The 17,892-nt window shown below is 43.9% G+C and overlaps 1 protein-coding gene across 1 annotated transcript; it reads left to right on the forward strand.

The window, feature by feature from the left end:
* The first annotated feature begins 535 nt into the window (after window positions 1–535).
* Window positions 536–15,152, forward strand: PLD4 (phospholipase D family member 4). Its single transcript, XM_054634618.2, has 11 exons — window positions 536–658; window positions 3,580–3,669; window positions 5,836–6,071; window positions 6,723–6,906; window positions 7,241–7,361; window positions 7,718–7,845; window positions 8,331–8,531; window positions 8,942–9,081; window positions 12,091–12,256; window positions 13,292–13,388; window positions 14,661–15,152. Exons 1-11 carry the CDS (start codon window positions 656–658, stop codon window positions 14,858–14,860), a joined length of 1,566 nt encoding a protein of 521 aa, XP_054490593.2. The 5' UTR covers window positions 536–655; the 3' UTR covers window positions 14,861–15,152.
* The last annotated feature ends 2,740 nt before the right edge of the window (window positions 15,153–17,892 follow it).

A 17,892-nucleotide genomic window follows, 5' to 3' on the forward strand; every position in this document is an offset into this window, starting at 1 on the left:
GCTGAGGTGCAGACTTTGGATTTTTACAGAAGGCATAATTTCTTAGAAGCTGCCCCAAACTCAATGTCAGATATAACCCCTGAACAGCATCACTGCAAATTCCAAATGCCACATGTTCAAGACGAGGGCTGCATTGTTTCAGAGGAGCTGCCTTGCTCCCTTGTGTTTGTCCAAACACAACTGTGCTTTCAAAAAAAACTTTGTAGAGAGTTTGTTTTGGAGGGTTTGTTTGTCTGCTTAAAATGAAGCTTCTGGTCAAGATAGTGCAGTGAAAATAGAGCCATGTTTGGGCAGCAAAGAGCACCAAAGCTAAGCAGTCCTTCCAACCAGTGTCTTCTCATGCTGATGTGGACTCTGACTTTCCACCACTGAGTGGGAGCTTTGACATCCAACAGAGCAAGTTATGGCAAACATGTGAAGATCAGGACCCAGAGTTTAAGAACTGGGTCACAACAACTGGAGGATAACTTAGTACCCTGTCAGTACACATTGTGAAACTCAGTGTCTAAGAGGAAGTGATCTACAGCAGGAGGGGAAAAAACCAGAAGAAACCTAAACAAATGTGCTGACAGAGCATGACTGTTGCCTTTTGTACACAAAGCTGGGATAACATCAGAGTACAGGGGGACATCCACACAGGAGGAGACCTTCCAGGATGGTGAGTACCTTTGTCTTCATCTTGAGGGAGTTGGGGGGTGGAAATGGAGAGATGAGTGCACCTTGTTCATGTGAGGAACTTCAAACTGCTCCCGGGGAGGATTCGGTACAGTGAAAAATCACATGCTTGTGTTTGAAATGCAAAGTCTGACACAATTTGTTGCTGGTGGAGAAAAGAAGTTCCAAGAAGCATTTTGGAGACGAGGAGAAAGCAAACTTAATGTTACAAACAGCAGTGTCCTGTGGGTACTCAGCAGACTGGCATTAGCTGGTGCCCCAGCCTGTGCAGCAATGCTAAGTAGTGCTTATATTCACTGCTCTTGGATGAGCTTCATTCAGTCATTGAAACTGGCAGCTGGTAGAGCCCTGAAAGCTTTGAGGGAGCTGTAGTTAATTGCTGACTAGCTACAATATTATTCTTAGGAATTCTGGTTGTTTCGGTGATGTTTCCCTTCTTGAAAATTAAACTGTTTTAGAGCAGTTCTCACAACTTCTGTACAGCAGGTGGGACTTCAACCCATCACCAGTCAAAAACATCAGAAAGGGCTTTGCTTGAACAGAAGGATAGATAATTCTATAACAGCACATACAAAATCTGTTCACCTTCGTATTTTAAGAAAAAACACTGCTTTTGGAAGACATTTTGTAACTGTTGCTGAAAAAGAGAAGTGAAACAAGTTGTTTCTGGTAAGCTCCATCCATCTGAGGCCATCACGTGGCTCTAATAGCACTGACACCCACAGTTTCTTACCAAGATATTGCCTGGGTCACCAGATGGGACTTTAGGAGCCAGAGGGACAAGGGAGCCAGAGGGACACCTCTACACCTCTCAGCTCCAGTCCTGTGTTGAGAAGCACTCGTGGTGGCTGTTTGTTCCTGGCCAGCCCAGCTGGCTGGGACAGCTGTGCCAAAGGCACAAGCTGTGCAGTGTGACCTGCAGCCCCAGTGGGCTCTCCTGGCCCAGCCTGAAGGGCTGCTGCTGTTTGTCAGATGCCTTTCATCTCCTCCTGTAAAATACCTTTGTCTCACTTTCTACCCAACTCTCTCACATCTTCACTCTTGCTTCTCTTCCCTTTCTACCCACTAAGATTTCTGGGTTGCAATGTGACCCCTTCCTCTCATGTGTATTGCTGTCACACCTTTCCCTGTGTGGTGGGTTATATCCCCCCATCTGCTTGGGCTGTCAGCTCTTGGGGGAAAGACAGTGGGTCCTTATTCTGTGCTAAAAACATGAACTGGGACTTCAAAGCTATGGGAATGGCCAACTGTCCTTCACTGCTGGCAGCCACTCCATTTCTCCAGGGCTCGGAGAATGGATATTTACTTGCCAGCATTTGTAACTATTTTTAGTGGAAAAGCTTGCAGCTGAGCCTGGGGCAGCAAAAGGAAGTAACAGTGAAAAGTGTGAGTAAAACTGCTTTGGGAAGTGGGCTCTGCTACAGTGATTGCAGCTGATAACAACAAACAGGTCCTGAAATGGAAGCTGGGCTTTCTTCTATGCAGCTCCAGTATGCTTTTAAGCAGGAGTGTTTGTACCTTTTCATCCCTCCCCACCTTTTCCATCTTTGTCATTCTCTCATATCTGCTGTTTTACCACAGGTCCCCCCTTTCCACATTCCTCTCTGCATTCCCCAAGTCTGTTTCAGACTCTCCTCCCTTGTCTTCCTGTCCATCCTCCACCTCTTTGGTTCAGCCCCACCAGTACCTGTGAGTCGAGGAAGCCTTTGGGGCTGTGTCCAACCCCTGCCTGTTCCATGCAGCCACTGCATCCACACAGAAGGGTGGAGTGGGCAGGAGCTGGAAGCAGCAGGGAATGTGTATGGCCATGCTGCTTTGCTGCTGGGGGAGGGCAGACACTGTGAGCCCGCCCAGTTCAGGTGACAACAGCTGTGAACACATGGCAAGATGGATGGAACAAGCCTGGCAGGATCCTTCCTACACAAACCTTGCTTGGCCACCCACAGAGCAACTCCACATCCAGTACCACTGCAGCAGGTTCCTCCTCCAGGCCACAAAAGCCCAGTGGCTCAGGGGTCAGAAGCAGGCATTCAGGGACTGGACACGTGGAGGTATCATCTGGTAGCACCTTCTGAGATCTGCTCCAGCCCAGGATCTGCTTCTTGCTTCTGGGAATGAAAAGTGTCATCAGGCTCCTGTTGTGTAAATTCACCTCTGCCAATGCAGGGATGATTCATGACCCACTGGGCATGTGTCAAGTTTTTGAGGAGGTAAAATAGGCAAGTGCCAACTCCCCCTGTCTGACCATCTGCTGTCATATTGGAATATTTTGGTATTTGCTCTTATGTTTGCCTCTGCTGGTGATAACAAAAGATTGGAGAAATACTGCCTGAGAAAGAAAAGAAGATAACTTATTTTCTAGAGTCATGACTGCAACAGGGGAGAAAGGGAGTTTGTATTTCAGCCTGGTCCCTGTCCCCTTAACAGAGTCACTTCTGGAAGAGACGCTGGCATTGAAGACAACAGGCACAGGAAGAGAGCAGAAGCCTGAGAGAGTCACATGCAGGATGAGACTGATGCTCTGCACACTATCACCCACTGCTTCTGCATTTAATTACTGCTTGTTGGCAAATATGTTCTCTTGCAACAGGACAAAAGCGGGTGTTGAAGGATGGCTGGAAGAGGCAGTGATGCAGTTGTTTACACATTAATTACTGCAGGGATTTTTGTGTGTAGAGAGCACGGGGGGAAAACAGTGGGGACACGTCTCTCTCTGTCACTTTGGAATCTGTTAATGTCACTCAAGACCCATAATACAGGAGGATGTTGCACAGATCCATACTCAAATCTCAGAGCACTGTGTAAAGCAGTGGCAGTAATCTGCACTATTTGTCTGTAATTGGCTGTACACAAATGTTGTTACAAAGCTTTATTTTTCCCCTTGCATACATTTCTGTTTTTCAGATTGTGAAAAAAGCATTAAAAACATCCCTGATGTTTGATGAGTCCTCCAACATGAAATTAGGCGTGAACAATCAAAAAGACGTCAAAACGGTAATTATTGGGACGCACCACATTTGCTTACAAAAGCTGGGATTGTGCTGACATTTCTGAAAAGAAATAACAGGTTGAGAATTATTTTATTGGCCATTTTAGAAAACTGTGTAGGTTTCAATCCTATTTGTAAACAAGTGAGTGACAAAACCCTCATTGATTTATCCGGTAGACTGATCAAACCTTGCCCGGAGGGAGTAATGTGGAGATAAATCCTGCAGCTCTGTCTGGCTCAGGACAAGGAAACCACACTCATACAAACAGCCTCACTTCCACTCCTGGCACAGCATTTAATAATGTATTCATTTGTTCATTTATTCAGATGCCCAGAGTACCTGGACATCACAGTGTGTAGCATGGTGACAGCCATGATGTGACTTCAAAATAGATTTCTTACCTTAGAAATAACTTCTAAAACCTAAGTCTTGCTAACATGTTCATGTGATGAAATGTGGAACTGTTAAAAATGGGTGAGATTTTTTTTGTGGTAAGGTGGAGAACAACCCAGAGGGCAAAAATTTAAGTAGATACCTTTAAGATGATTATTTTATTAAAATTGCTGCCTGAAATCTATGTCAGCACTGTAGATTTTGAGAAAAGCAGAGAAGATAAAAAGCAGGAAGCTTTATCCACATAGAAACTAAAACTGAAACCACATAGAAACAGAAACTTTCAGAGGCAAGTGGTTTCTGTGTGGTTTTCCCATGTGCCCTTTTGGGAGCTCAGATTTATGGCTGCAGCCTCACGACCACCCCCAGACTTGATTCTCCTGCCTGGGAGCTCAGAAGCTCAGCTCTGAAGTCCATGGTGCCTATCACAGGCTGGTGGATGGTTCCAGCTCCCATAAATTGCCATGGGGAGCCAGCCATGATAATTACTGGGGGGAAATAGATCTGCATGTGTGGCTGGTTGTCTTTGCCTGCTCAGTTCAAGGCAGCATTTAGAGCCTGGTGCTAAAATTTTCAGCATGTGAGTGGCTGGACTGCAGATCTGAAGCTACCAGGTAGCCAGGCTACTTTTTTTTTCCAATCTACATTCAGGAAAAAAATTGAAAGTGCAGCAAAAGTGAAATGAAACTAACTCACCACACTAAAATGACATGGGAATACTGTGCACATGGATAAATGAGATTTGTGTTGCTTCAGTTAAGGGACGTTTAAGACAAAACCGAACGTGTTCAGAAACCACAAAATGTCTTTCTGCCTCTGACACTTTCTGAACTGTTTTTTCTCCCCTGACGACACAAACTTCCTTTCTATGGTAATGCTTGGCTTAATCCCACAGCTAATCTTGTGTTAGAAATTTCCCTATTTTGATTTTGGTAGAAATTTTGTTGAATGCCCGTTGGTCCTGTGCTAGAATAAAGCTAATCAATGTCAAATTAATCACAAAATTTGGGAAAAAAGCTCCAAGGGATTGATATGTTGGCACAAAAAAAAAAAAATTGAACCAAAAAATGGAACTAAAATCACAGTCTTCACATAAACCAACACCAATCAATTTCCAAATTTTCTTTTTTTACCCCAGTTGCACTTTATTTGATCATATCTCCTTTCCAGAGTGTTTGTTCCACTTGATTCTCTGATTTCAAGATTTCATGAAATTTCAGGAAATTCCTCCTTTCAGGAAGGGAATGAAATCTTGCCATTTCAATGAGGATCAATTGGTCAAGCTTTGGTCCATTTCCCCTGCACATTGTGTCATCCCATTAACTTTTACTGTTTTCACTTAGTTTCAGAATTTTCTCTTTTTTTTTTTTTTTTTTAAGCAGTTCTTTTCTTCAATTTATTCTCATGTCTCTTTGTTTACCTTTATTCCTCAATTTTGGGGTTTCAATGTGTAAAATTTTAGCAACTTCTAGTCCTTCTCACTGCACCTCACTTGAGTTTAAATGGACCTTTTAAAGGTCATCTAATCCAACCACCCTGCAGAGAGAAGGGCCATCTTCAACTGGATCAGGCTGCTCAGGGCCCTGTCCAAGCAGACCTTGAACAGTTGTTCCTCACTTTCAGTGCTGCCCCTAAGAACATTGTCTGGCAGGAGCTGCAAGCAGATCTCCCATTCAAAGATTGTGATTTATTCACCTGCACAGGTAGTCATCCATTAGCTGGTGCATCAATGCCTTGGTGATGACTTAAATCTTCTCCTCTGTGGGTTCTGTTCTAGTTTCAAATCTTAGGGGCGATTCTGACCCTTGGTCTTGTCCTGGTGGCTTTTTACTTCCTGAGTATGGACAGCACAGTTGATGGTAATGGAGAAGAAGCAGCAGCTGTCAGCATTTACAGAAATGTGGAGGAGGAAGGACTGTACAGAGATCTCCCAGAGGAAGAAGGACTCTATGGAGATCTCCCAAGAGCCACAGCAACTGAGGAGGGCACCAACAGATGCAATGACTCCTGCAGGTGAGTCAGGTTAGATGGCACATGGAGAACTCATCACCAGAGGGAGAAATAGCTACAGGACTGATAATATCAGCATGGGCTTTATTCTCTTCCCACTGTACCATAAGTGATGAAGCACCACAAATTAGGGAGGAGTGCTAATTTGGGGGTGCTGTTTAGGCGCTGGGTAATTGGCAGCTGCCTGCTGTGAGGGGCAGTGTCACAGCTCTGCTCCCAGTCCTTGCTTGTATGCTCATCCCAGCTCAGTTCCTCCTCTGCCCCTGCAGCCACCCTCCTTTTGTGTCACCAGCTGGCAGAGCAGCCTTTCCCAGAGGCTGCAGGGGCAGGGAATGTCTGTGCTGGGAGAGGGTGAAGAGGGTACCCTAGCAACATCCAGCTATGGGGGTTCGCTTTTCTCCCCATCTTAGCAGGGTAAAATAAAAAGCTCAGAATAGCTACCGAGAAACCACTCTGCTGAATTTGGGAGGTCACTGTACAACAATATAAGCCTGGCTACAAAAGCTAGGGGTAGAGAGCACTGCCAGCCTGTTTGTCCAGCTCTTCTTGTTTGCTGTGGAGGTTGACACCCAGCATGGCCAACTGTGCAGTCTGGCTTGGTGTCCTGTTGGGGGTCACAGTCACTTGCTTCACAACACAAAATTGCCATTGCAGCTTTGAACTTGTGGAAAATGTTCCTTATGACTTACCCTTCGAGATAAACAGCACTGCAGCCAAACCCTTGTACCAAGCCTGGACAAAACTGCTTGATCTAGCCCAGGAAAAAGTGCACGTGGCCTCTTACTACTGGTCTCTCACTGGGAAGGATATTGGTGTCAATGACTCCTCTTCCAAGCAGGTAAGGTAAAACCAGCAGCAAGCATGGTCTGTGATTGTTTTTCCTCATGTCCATGTGGTAGAGGACAGGCTGGCTGTGTGGTGTGTCTCCCAGAGACATTGCTTAACTCCTCCTGTAAATCCAGGGAGGTTTTCCATGCTGTTCTGAAGCAACACTCCAGCTTTCCTCCTTTAGTCAAGTTAGGCTGAAATAAGTGAAATTTCGGACCTTCCTTGTGCTGGGGTTCTTCAAAGGAAGTATCCATTAGTAACACTGCCCTTGCCTATATCTTGCTACACCTTCTGCAACAAAATATAAAAAAATAACTCATATAAACAAATAATTCATCACACAGGGTGAAGATATTCTGCAGAGGTTTGAGAGGTTACTCGCAGAGAATGTCTCTTTGTATATTGCAGCAAGTTCACCAACTCTGGCTACAAAATCAACGGACCTTGAGCTTTTAGAAGAAAAAGGTAATTCCCTTCAGTGATCCACTCACAGCTTCTGTATTGCAAAAAGGCATCTGTGGGAAACCTGGTTTCCAAGGCCTGTTCTGATGTAGTGCTTAAATAAATTCACAGGACAAGTGCCATCTGCTCACTAGTTCATGCTTTCTTTCTGTGCTCTTCAGGATCTTCTGAAAGTTCACATTTTGCATATTGTTTTTTCAAGTTACTGTGATCCCGGGAATGAGTGCTTGTGAATTTTGGTAGGCAGTAACTCTTGTTACTGCCTGCAAGAGTCAGACACGCAGATGTGTTCTGGCTGTTGAGGAACCATCTTCATGCTGTATCTAAACTCTTTTTTTCCCCCCTCCATCTTTCTTCAGGGGCTCATGTGAAGAAGATTGATTTTGGACATTTGACAAGAGGAGTGTTGCATAGCAAATTCTGGATAGTAGACATGAAACACGTATACATCGGTAGTGCAAACATGGACTGGAGATCTTTATCTCAGGTAACATCTGCTACTGCATATTCAGAAATGTGGGGGAAAATTCATATCCTACCAGATAACAGAGAAAAATCATATTGATATAAAATATTGTCAGAGCAGAAGAAACAGCAAAGAAACCTGCTGTCATTACATTACAAAGGTTCCATATTGTTGGCTCCTTAATGCAAGGGTTTCGTACCTCCTTGATGTTTCTTGTGGGCAGCTCCTCCAAGCACTGACTCTTCCTTCTCACAGCAGCCAACTGATACCAGTTCCCCTCTTAACCACCCAACCCACTCTTTTATAGCACTCTTCTCCTTATTGGCTACAGCTGTGGCCTGTTAAAGTCAGGCCTGCTCCTAATCTTTAATAATCAGCCCAGCTGCAACTCTTTAGGGGTAAGATTACTTTCTATACTACCTTTATTTTCTTATATTCTATCCCCCTACAGAAACCCCTGGAGGTGGCTCCTTCTGGGGCTGTGACAGAGCTTGCTCTCTTTGCAGGTGAAAGAGTTTGGTGCTGTGATGTATAACTGCAGCTGCTTGGCCCAAGACCTCTGGAAAACGTTTAGTACCTATTGGGATGTTGGATATCCTAATGCTACTATCCCAGCCCCTTGGCCTCTCAATTACTCAACCCACATTAACAATCATCATCCTCTGGAAGTAGAATTTAATGGAATCTTGACAAAAACCTATTTTTCTGTAAGTATGTTTGAAAATAACACGACAGAGTGTAAAGTGCTTAAGGATTGAGCAGGAAAGTTTCTTCAGCAGTCCTGCTCAGTTGCTTGTGTTCCAGGTGGATAATAATTTGTTCCTTAGGTTTCTCTGGGATGTTCAAAGGATAGGGATAAACCCAGCATAATCTGGCAAACTGTATGGCAGGAACAGTGTGCAAGTCTCTTTTAATCACCTGTAGGCCCAATATATCAATAAGTATCTGACCCAGCAGCATATGGAAGACATGAGGAAAGATGGTGATCCATTTCAAGTGCTTCGTGGTATTTTAGTGAAAAGTAGACAGATCTAAACACAAAGGAGTCTGAGATTAAAAGAAAAAAAAAGTCACTGATCTACATGTTTTCTTCTTCTTTTTTTTTTTTTTTTTACAGGCTTCTCCTCCAGCATTTTGTCCAGAAGGTCGCACCCATGACCTCTATGCTATACTCAGTATAATCAGTCAGGCACAGAAGTTTGTCTATGTTTCTGTTATGGAATATTTCCCTACCAGCCGTTTTGTTCAACCAAAAAGGTACAATTTCCATCTTCACAATTATCTTCACAATTTCCATCCTGAGCAAATCAGCTACTGGTACTATTTAAAGAAAAAAAAATATGATTCTTCTCCTTCTGCAATGAAAATATTCAAAATGGAGAGAGGCTTTGCTCTGCATTCACAACCATCCCATAGACTGTGCCTCCCACGTACCAAGGGACAGGATGAGAGGAAACAGCCTCAAGTTGTGCCAGGGGAGGTTTAGATTGGATATTAGGAAAAAGGAATTCATGGAAAGAGTTGTCAGGTATTGGAAGAGACTACCCAGGGAAGTGGTGGAGCCACCATCCCTGGAAGAGTTTAAAAATTCTGTGGCTATGGCACTTGAGTACATGGTTTAGTGGTGAACATGGTGCTGCTGCTGGGCTGAGAGTTGGACTTGATGACCTTAAAGGTCTTTTCCAGAACCTGACAATTCCAGGATTCTGTGATTCCAGTCCTGATGCCGCAGGAAGGATGATTACCAGTACCTGTGTGCTTTGCTGGTGCTCTGGAGCAGCCTGCTGTGCTCTACACACAGCAGAACAGCTGTGGAATGCCATGCTAGGGACAGTCAGGTCCAGCATCCTCCAAAATTCAACACAGTAGCTTTATGAATTGAGAGAGGAAAGGGAACACCAGAAATACATCTGGCATCAGATTTTTCAGAGAAAACATTGCTGTGCTCTCCTTTCTTGCTCCCATTTTTCTTTCTTGCTGTTCTTTACTTCTGAAGAGTCTTGACTTCCTGCTCTATTTCTTGCTTGATGCACTTGACCAATGGTTTAGAGGGTGGTTCTTGACTCTCCTGACCTTTGCAGTGAGAGCTGAAACAGCCTCTAAAAGAAACTTCTGGGTTTTTTGTTTGTTTGGGGGTTAGCATTTTTTTGTTACTGTTGTTGAGGGGTTTGTTGTTGTTGTTGTTTGGGGTTTTTGTTTTGTTTTTAATAATTCCACCTACGTTCCAGCAGCAGCTTCAGAGATAAAGTGATGGTGGTGATCTGGAGTCATCACAGAATGGTTTAGGCTACAGACCATCTCATTCCTCCCCTCCTGTGCCATGGGCAGGGACACCTTCCACTAGACCAGGCTGCTCAAAGCCCCATCCAGCCTGGCCTTGAGCCTGAACCACTGCCCTGCTCCAGAGACTGCCCGAGGCTCAGCAGAACTGTCAGGCTCTGCACATGAACCCAAACCTGAGAAGCACAGAAAGTTACACAGTCATGGGGCAGCACTAAAACTCCCAAATCCTCTTAGATATGCTTGAATTGGGATGTTTCTGTGCAACCAAGTGCTCTGAATTACCTGCTTACAACATTTCTGAGTTTTCCCACCAGCTAAATGATCTGAGAAAGAAGTTCAAGTGAAAGAATTACATACATGTCTTGTTGAATAGGTTAAGCTCTAGGCTGCCATTCAGCCAGAATGATACCATGCATCATGTCCCTCTGCCACAACTGTGTAAAGCCTCTGTTGTTCAGCTGAGGCATAGGTGTGTTATGGGGAAGATTTTAGGATAATAGAGAGATGCAGATAATTCTACTGTCCAAGAAGCAAAATTGAGACTAGCCTCTACTTGGAGGATATCTTTAATAAATCAAACACCTCAGAGGATTTTCAGTTTCTATGTAATACAATTGAGTCTCTGGGTTTCTCATCTTCTGAGAACCCACTCATCTTTCTGGGAATAAGTTCCCAGAAAGTCTCTTTCCCCCCTTAGCATTGAGTGCATTAATACTCCTTATTCTTCATCTGAAAGCTTAATCCACAGTTTGTGACATCTAGGGCTGATCAGATGCAAACAAGGGTTTGAAAGGCCCAGGGAAAGTGGCACAGGGCCTCGGGCTATCTCCACAGCAACCAGCTGTAGTGCCATGAATTGAAGCTGATTAGTTCAGGTTAGGTTCCTCCAGCAGCTGAGGCAGAGGAAACAAAGCTGCTGTCTAATGCCTGAGTGTTCATCAACTAGAAACTGATATATTTTAAAAATTGAAACCATTCAAAAATTGCATTTCAAATAGCATGATTTTCCAAGCTTTTCAGGATCTGTAAGTCAAGCCTGAGCCTCAGAGCACGTGGCCAGGCCATTGATCGCAATAGGACGATGCACGGGGGAGGATCAGAGAATTCAGGCCTTTGTACATAAGACCAAAAGGATTAAGTTAGGCAAATTAATTCATCATTGCTCATGGGACTGTGAGCAAATGCTGGACCTCTCTCTGTATCAGCCTTCCAATCTGTACTAAACATGCTTGTCTCCCTCCATGCAGCATTTGTTAGGATCCACGCAATGAAAATGCCACGTGGGTGTTTGGAGTTACCAGCCCTGGGATGCACATTGTTCAGCTCTTAGTGTTGTGTAGCTGGGTGAAGGAGTTAAAAATGTCCCCCATTGCTACAGCCAACACAAGGGTCAGGAAAACAGATTTTCTCATGTTCAGGGAACATGGAGAGCACAGCTGTGTCCCTTACCTTGGGCACACACAATGAGAACAGGGAGGGGTGGGGAGGGGTGGAGTCTGCCCATGCTGGCCGATGGCACAGGACCACTGCAGACACTGGAAACAGTCTCCAGGGCCCTGAAAAAGCCATATTCTGCAAAATGGTTCTTAGACTTTCCTATGGGCTCTGCACTGCCCTTTTACCCTGTGCTGTATGAACTGGCCTTACCCTGGAGTTGCTATTGTTATCTTCAGTCTCCTAAGCAGGCACCACGCTGTGTGTGTATCTGTGTATGGGCACTTTACTAAGCTTTAGACTTTTGGATTAATTTCACCCCAATTTGGCAGGATCTGGAGGTCTCAAAACACGTTCTGTGAGAAGAACAGGCTTGGTAGAAGGCAGAAACCTTGTTTGTACCTCCAGGGAAGCTACAAGTGCTTCACTTACTAGACATCAGAAACCCCATCTGTGCATCATCACTCCTAGTCTCAGTTTAACTTCACAGCTTTCTAGTGAACGGCTTTAAAAAACCATCCCTTTTTGCACACACCTGCTTTTCTGCAGATACTGGCCAGCCATTGACAATGCCCTCAGACGTGCAGCTTTCAACCACCGGGTGCAGGTCCGGCTCCTGGTCAGCTGCTGGGCCTACACGGACCCCGCCATGCTCCACTACCTGAGGTCCCTGCGTGCCCTCAACAACCCACACGCCCACATCAGTGTCGACGTGGTATGAATAAAAAACCTGATTTTGGAAAGACACTTTGGGGATACGGCCCCCCAGTTCTCTGATTTCTGAGAATAAGCTGCTGTTTGTGTGTACAAATGTTAGGTTTTAGAGAAGCTGGTTGTCTGGTTTTGCGGTGACTGCTTCCCGTTTTTGTGAAAATAAGGCCCAATATATAATCTTTGAGGAAGTAGCTATTTCAAGATATTAGTGATATCAGGTATGTGCCTGGCTGTGGCACTTGAGACGTTATCCAGGCAGCTGCTTTTGCTGAGCACTGTGACAAGTAACAGTTTATATGATAACTTAGTGCTCCTCTCAGAGACCTTTTCCTGCATGGAATATGTTAAATTGGTTTAATTGATATCAGTTTTTTTTTTAATTGAGAGCTCTGCTCTCTGCCTCTACAGATAGATCTGTTCTTGAACACTAAATATTGCACACAGGCCATAGGCATTAGGCTGGAATGCATCAGGTGGAGTGGGGATGGTGTGGATGCTCCCAACATGATGCAGTTATCACAACAGAGAAATACCACAGAAGGAGGAGTGGATTTCAGAAAAAAAAAAATAAAAAGGGAAACATAGATTTTGGTAAGAGTTAACACAAAAAGTTAGGCATTATAGTTGCCTACAGTACCCCTTGTGTCTGTGATCAGCTCATTCTCACACAAAATAAGAGCAGCAATCAGTGGTAAATGCAATCTATTAAACAGCTGCCTAAAACTGCATTTAATTGTCTGCCCTGTAATGATAATAGCTGTGCTACTAATGGAACATTGTGAGGCAAACATTTTCTGTATCTGATCTTAATTGCTTATCCAGTTTTATGTATAGTGGAAGTATTATTTGCTAGTTTTCTTGGATAGGAGTAAAATCTCTTCTATGGTCTATTCAATAACAGAGTGCAGTATGCTCTCTTTTGTTCTTCCCACACTCTTCTATTCTTTGAAACTACAGAAAACATGCACTGTCCAATCATGACGTCTGTTCCTCACTCTAGTATTTGTGTTAATATTTTTAATTCCTCTCCCTCCAGAAACTCTTCATTGTTCCTGTTCTCAATCACACAAACATTCCTCATGGGAGAGTGAATCACAACAAATACATGGTCACTGATAAAGTAGCCTACATTGGTATGTATTCCATGATTCCAAATATTTACAGTATCCCCAGATCTACTAGACTGAGGCTGAGATAGGATCAGCTGCAATACCAAAAAATACCTCATTTTGCCATACAAACCAAAATCTGTTCTAGGTAAAGTAGTATAGATGTAAAGGGGAGAAAATAATGTAGGTCAAGTTCAGTAAGAGATTATTTCATGTGATTGTGAGCCATTAGGAGCAGAGTGTGACAAGGCTGAGTGCACAGCCTGTGACAAACACAGCGGGGATTTCACAGCCTGTGTGCTCAGAATGACACAGGGATAGCTGGTGCTCCAGTACATAACATTACAGTGCTTTAATAAAGAGGAACTGCTGGGAGGAATTAATTCCATGCACTGTTTGTTGAACAGAATTCTAGGAAAGGAAATGAGAAAACAGTAATGTCAATTGTGTGCCGTTCCTGAAAGCAGGGATGGTGTTTACATTTCATCCTTTTATTAGGAACCCTCAGAAAAGGAGATGTGAAAGTGCTCTGTCACTTCAGCCAGCTCATCCTCCCAGCAATACACTCCAGCAAATAGCCTCATCTTCCAACTGGCTGAGGGTTTACAGCCCCAGTTGCCTTCAATACTTTAATAACTTGTTTTATACTTGAAGGCAGATATGCAGATGATTTGTTTTCATGCCTAAGCACCTTCTGGAATTGGCAGATTTTTCTGGCTAAGGCGATCACGAGGGGAAGTGCATGAGTGATAAAATGTGCATTGTTCACAGTGCTTGATTGTCTGAATTGAGGTAGCTTTGGAGAGAGCTCTAGACAATGTCTGCAGCTGGATTTCCAGCTTTGCCTGGTTTAGAAGCAGGCTTTGCGTGTCAAGCTCAGAACAGCTCCTGAGGGTTTATTGATCAGGAGTCCAGTTTCTCCTTTTGTTTTCCTTTAACAAGTGAAGAGAATTGAGTAAATTAAAGACTTCTTTCTTTAAACACTGAAACCCATGTCAAACATGGCTTTTACTTCTCTTAATACTCATATATTGCACTTTATTGCCATGTTTATGAGTAGATTTGTGCACTCTGTCACAGGCTGTAATGAATCAGAAGGTTATGAACCTTCAGGGTTGCAGTTAATAGCAAGTTTTCAAAACCTGAGGTCTGGCATAAGAAGGAGGTGACCTGATTTTTGCTGCCTCGTTGGTCCTAATGAGATTTGCAGTCATAGAGCAAATCAACAAAGCCCAGAGATCAAACAGAACACTGAGAAATGAATGTTTTCTAATCAGCTGCTTTTCCATTGCATAGGGACTTCCAATTGGTCAGAAAACTACTTCACTGATACAGCTGGTGTGGGACTAATTATCAAACAGAATTCGACCGACCTGCAAAGAAGGCAACAACGTGTCCAGGAACAGCTGAAAGATCTTTTTGAGCGAGACTGGAATTCCAAATATGCAGTGAATCTGGAAGATGTGCAGGGACAGAAAGACTGTAACTGGGATTAGACCTGAAGTGAATTGAAATGTGCACTTAAAATAGAAACAAAAAAAAAATATTTGAATCTTGTGCAGGTGCAAATCAAGGAAATCTCTTCTTTTTGTCTTTGTCAGAGAAATCACTTCCTCGTGGCATCCACATTGGTGACAGGAGAATTTCTGACAGTTGACTCTACCTGCAAAACCACTAGTCAGTGTGTGATTGATTTTTTTGGTGTGATTACCTCATTGCAGAGTTAATGAAATCCATACAATGTTGTATGACAAGCTGTCTGACATTAAAGCAAACATCAGAGACACAGATCATTATTGCTCGGCTATTCTATCTTTAGAAACTGTATATTTCAACCTAAAAGTTCCATTAACAGTGTCTGCTTACATGTATTTAAACATTTTTAAAAAACTCCTGGCCACCTTAACTTTTTAGCCATGTATAATGATCACCTACAATAGCAAGGGCAGATTTTTAAAGGCATTTAGAAATTAGAGATACAGGGATTAATGTTGGTTGAAAAAATTAGAGATACCTGTTTCTAAGTGTTAAGGCCAGCTGCTAGAGATAAATGCCTGGGATTTAAACTTTGGGGCCAGTTTCCAGCTCAGCTGCCCTGGAGCCCCGAGAGTCTGGGGGTGTTTGGATGTCTGTGTGTCAGTCTTGTGCAGCAAACAGGATGGGGAGCAGGGCAAAGCTGCTACATGGGTGCTGTTGTGGCTGGGGCATCCCACCTGCACTGTGGGCAGTGCTTGGAGAGGCTCCTTCCTCCTTCTGGGCTGCCCTGGTGCTGGCCCTGAGCAGTGTGGAGTCTCTGGGCTGCCCTTCCTCCTGCAGTCACTCAGGGACCACAGCCCTGAGCCATCTGGTGCCTGATATCCACATCCACATCCACCACAGCTCTGCCCTGGGTGACTTCCTGAGGTGACAGGAAAGGAGAGCAGGGCTCGTGCTCCAGCTGTGAGTGACACTGGGCTGGAGCTCCATGAGCTTTGCCAGGGCTGTGCATACACAAAAACCCCCATACAAATAAGGACTTTCAGAGATGACCCCCATCAATGTTCCATTTTTTGGTTTCCAGGCTGCTCCTTAGCTATCTCTTCAGACATTTCCAAGATTCCTTGGAGTGTTTTATCCATCATTACAAATCAATTCTTCCTGTTACTGTGGCAGATTTTCTAAGACAGGTAGTTACATGTACAGGCATCATGGAAATTTTGGGAGTAGTCCCATACATGCCAAAATATTGAGGAACATGCAGGTGCTTTTCGTGCTCTCACCCCCTAATTCCTTACTAGAGCTAGCTTGAAAATCTTTGTGAGACGTTACATCTTCAATCAACAAAACAGTTTTCTGTAGAGGAGCACACTCCTCTAGATGGCACTCCAAGCTGTGTTTTCTGTTTTGGCAGAGATAGATACTGCAGGAGGAAGAAGAAAACTTCCTTCTCTTCTACTCGGGAGCTCAAATCTGACAGTGCTGGATTAGTTGTTCAGTGGGACAGAGTTTCTGGATAAGGTGGCAGAATTGTTCTTATGGCCATATAAACCTCAGGTGGGTTAAGGTTTGGCTTACAAAAGAAAAATGGATGTTTAGGAGAGTGCTCTTCTGTTTTCTCTACTGACTTCACTGCTGGTTTTCCTCTACATATGGGAAGGTGAGGGGGGTGTTTACAATTAATACAGTGAACTGGATCTAAGAGGAACTTGGGAGTATTTCCCTGGTTTCTTGTGAGACTTTTGAAGCCTGTTCATACATTGATTCTTGTTTACTTGTTTTCTATTAAACATGTAAGTTAAAACCAGGCTTTGAGTCTCAATTATTTTCTATTTATGAAACAGGGTTAATAATAGTCCTTATCCATTCATCTCTTACATATCTCGTTTGTTTAGATTGTGATTTCTCCAAGCTAAGGACTGGACCAAATGTATCCTGGGTCCTCCAGTGGCATTTATTAGCATCATCTTTGGGCAGACTGGCTATTGGAAAAGGTTCTTCAACCAGAGGGTGGTTGGGCAGTAGAAAGGCTCCCCAGGAAAGTTGTCACATTAAGAAGCATTTGAACTACACTGTTGGAGATGTGGTGTGATTCTTGGGGTTGTACTGTGTAGAGCCAGGAGCTGGACTTTGTGAGTCCCTTCTGGCTCAGGATAATCTATGATTTTCTAGTCTGACTGTAGGCTGTTCAGATTTTTGTCAGTATTGGTTTATTCATGTCTAGAAAAAGTCACTGTTTTGGCTCTTGAGCATGGACACTCTCCTCTGATCAGCTCATCTCAGGTACCTGTGTGATGAGGGAGTACAAGGTGTGAGAATTGGCTCTGCTTCACTGCAGTGGCTTTCAGGAGGAGCTGCTGCACTGCTCTCCCAGCAGGATCACCTCTGGAAGCTCTTGGTTTGGTGCAGTGCCTTGTGGCTACAGTGCACAGCAATGCAGGTGACAGCAAGACAGAACCCAGCTGGCTTCAGGGGTTATGAGTATTGACATGAGCACAAAGTCACCTTAGACACCAGCTTGTTCCAAAACTTTAGTATTATCTGTTCACACTTTTTCCTGCCATTATGCAGGATTTTCCTTTTCCAGTTGTTACAGATAAAACATACCTTTGTTGCTTTAATCCAGGTACTGGGAAAACATTTCATCTACTATTTATGCCATATCAGGGTACACTTAATTTCATGACAGTCATTAATATCTCCACAATCCTTAGAGGATAGCTCTTGGGCCATGGGCACTGACTCACAGACCTCTGCTCTCTGCAGAGGCCCAGAAAAGTCAGCTTTATTTGCAGGGTGTGTTGTGGTGGTGCAGTTTCCTGAAGAGGGGAAGTGGAGAGGGAGGTGCCAGCTCCTTCTTCCAGTATCCAGTGTGAGGATGTGTGGGAATAATTCAAAGTTGCATCGGGGGAGGTTCAAACTTGACACTAGGAAACATTTCCTTACCAAGAGAGAGCTCAAACACTAAACCAGACTTGTCCTGAGAAGTGTTCAATGCCACAAGCATTTGGACAATGCCCTTAATAAACTCAATGTTTTTTCTATGTTTTGG

This window comes from Agelaius phoeniceus, chromosome 6 (assembly GCF_051311805.1).
Source record: "Agelaius phoeniceus isolate bAgePho1 chromosome 6, bAgePho1.hap1, whole genome shotgun sequence".
NCBI lineage: Eukaryota > Metazoa > Chordata > Aves > Passeriformes > Icteridae > Agelaius > Agelaius phoeniceus.

Excerpts from the sequence above, each read along its gene's own strand:
- PLD4 (XM_054634618.2), top strand. Across the intron at positions 7,846-8,330 it reads ACTGGAGATCTTTATCTCAG|GTGAAAGAGTTTGGTGCTGT; the intron begins GTAACATCTGCT and ends CTCTCTTTGCAG. Across the intron at positions 9,082-12,090 it reads CGTTTTGTTCAACCAAAAAG|ATACTGGCCAGCCATTGACA; the intron begins GTACAATTTCCA and ends GCTTTTCTGCAG.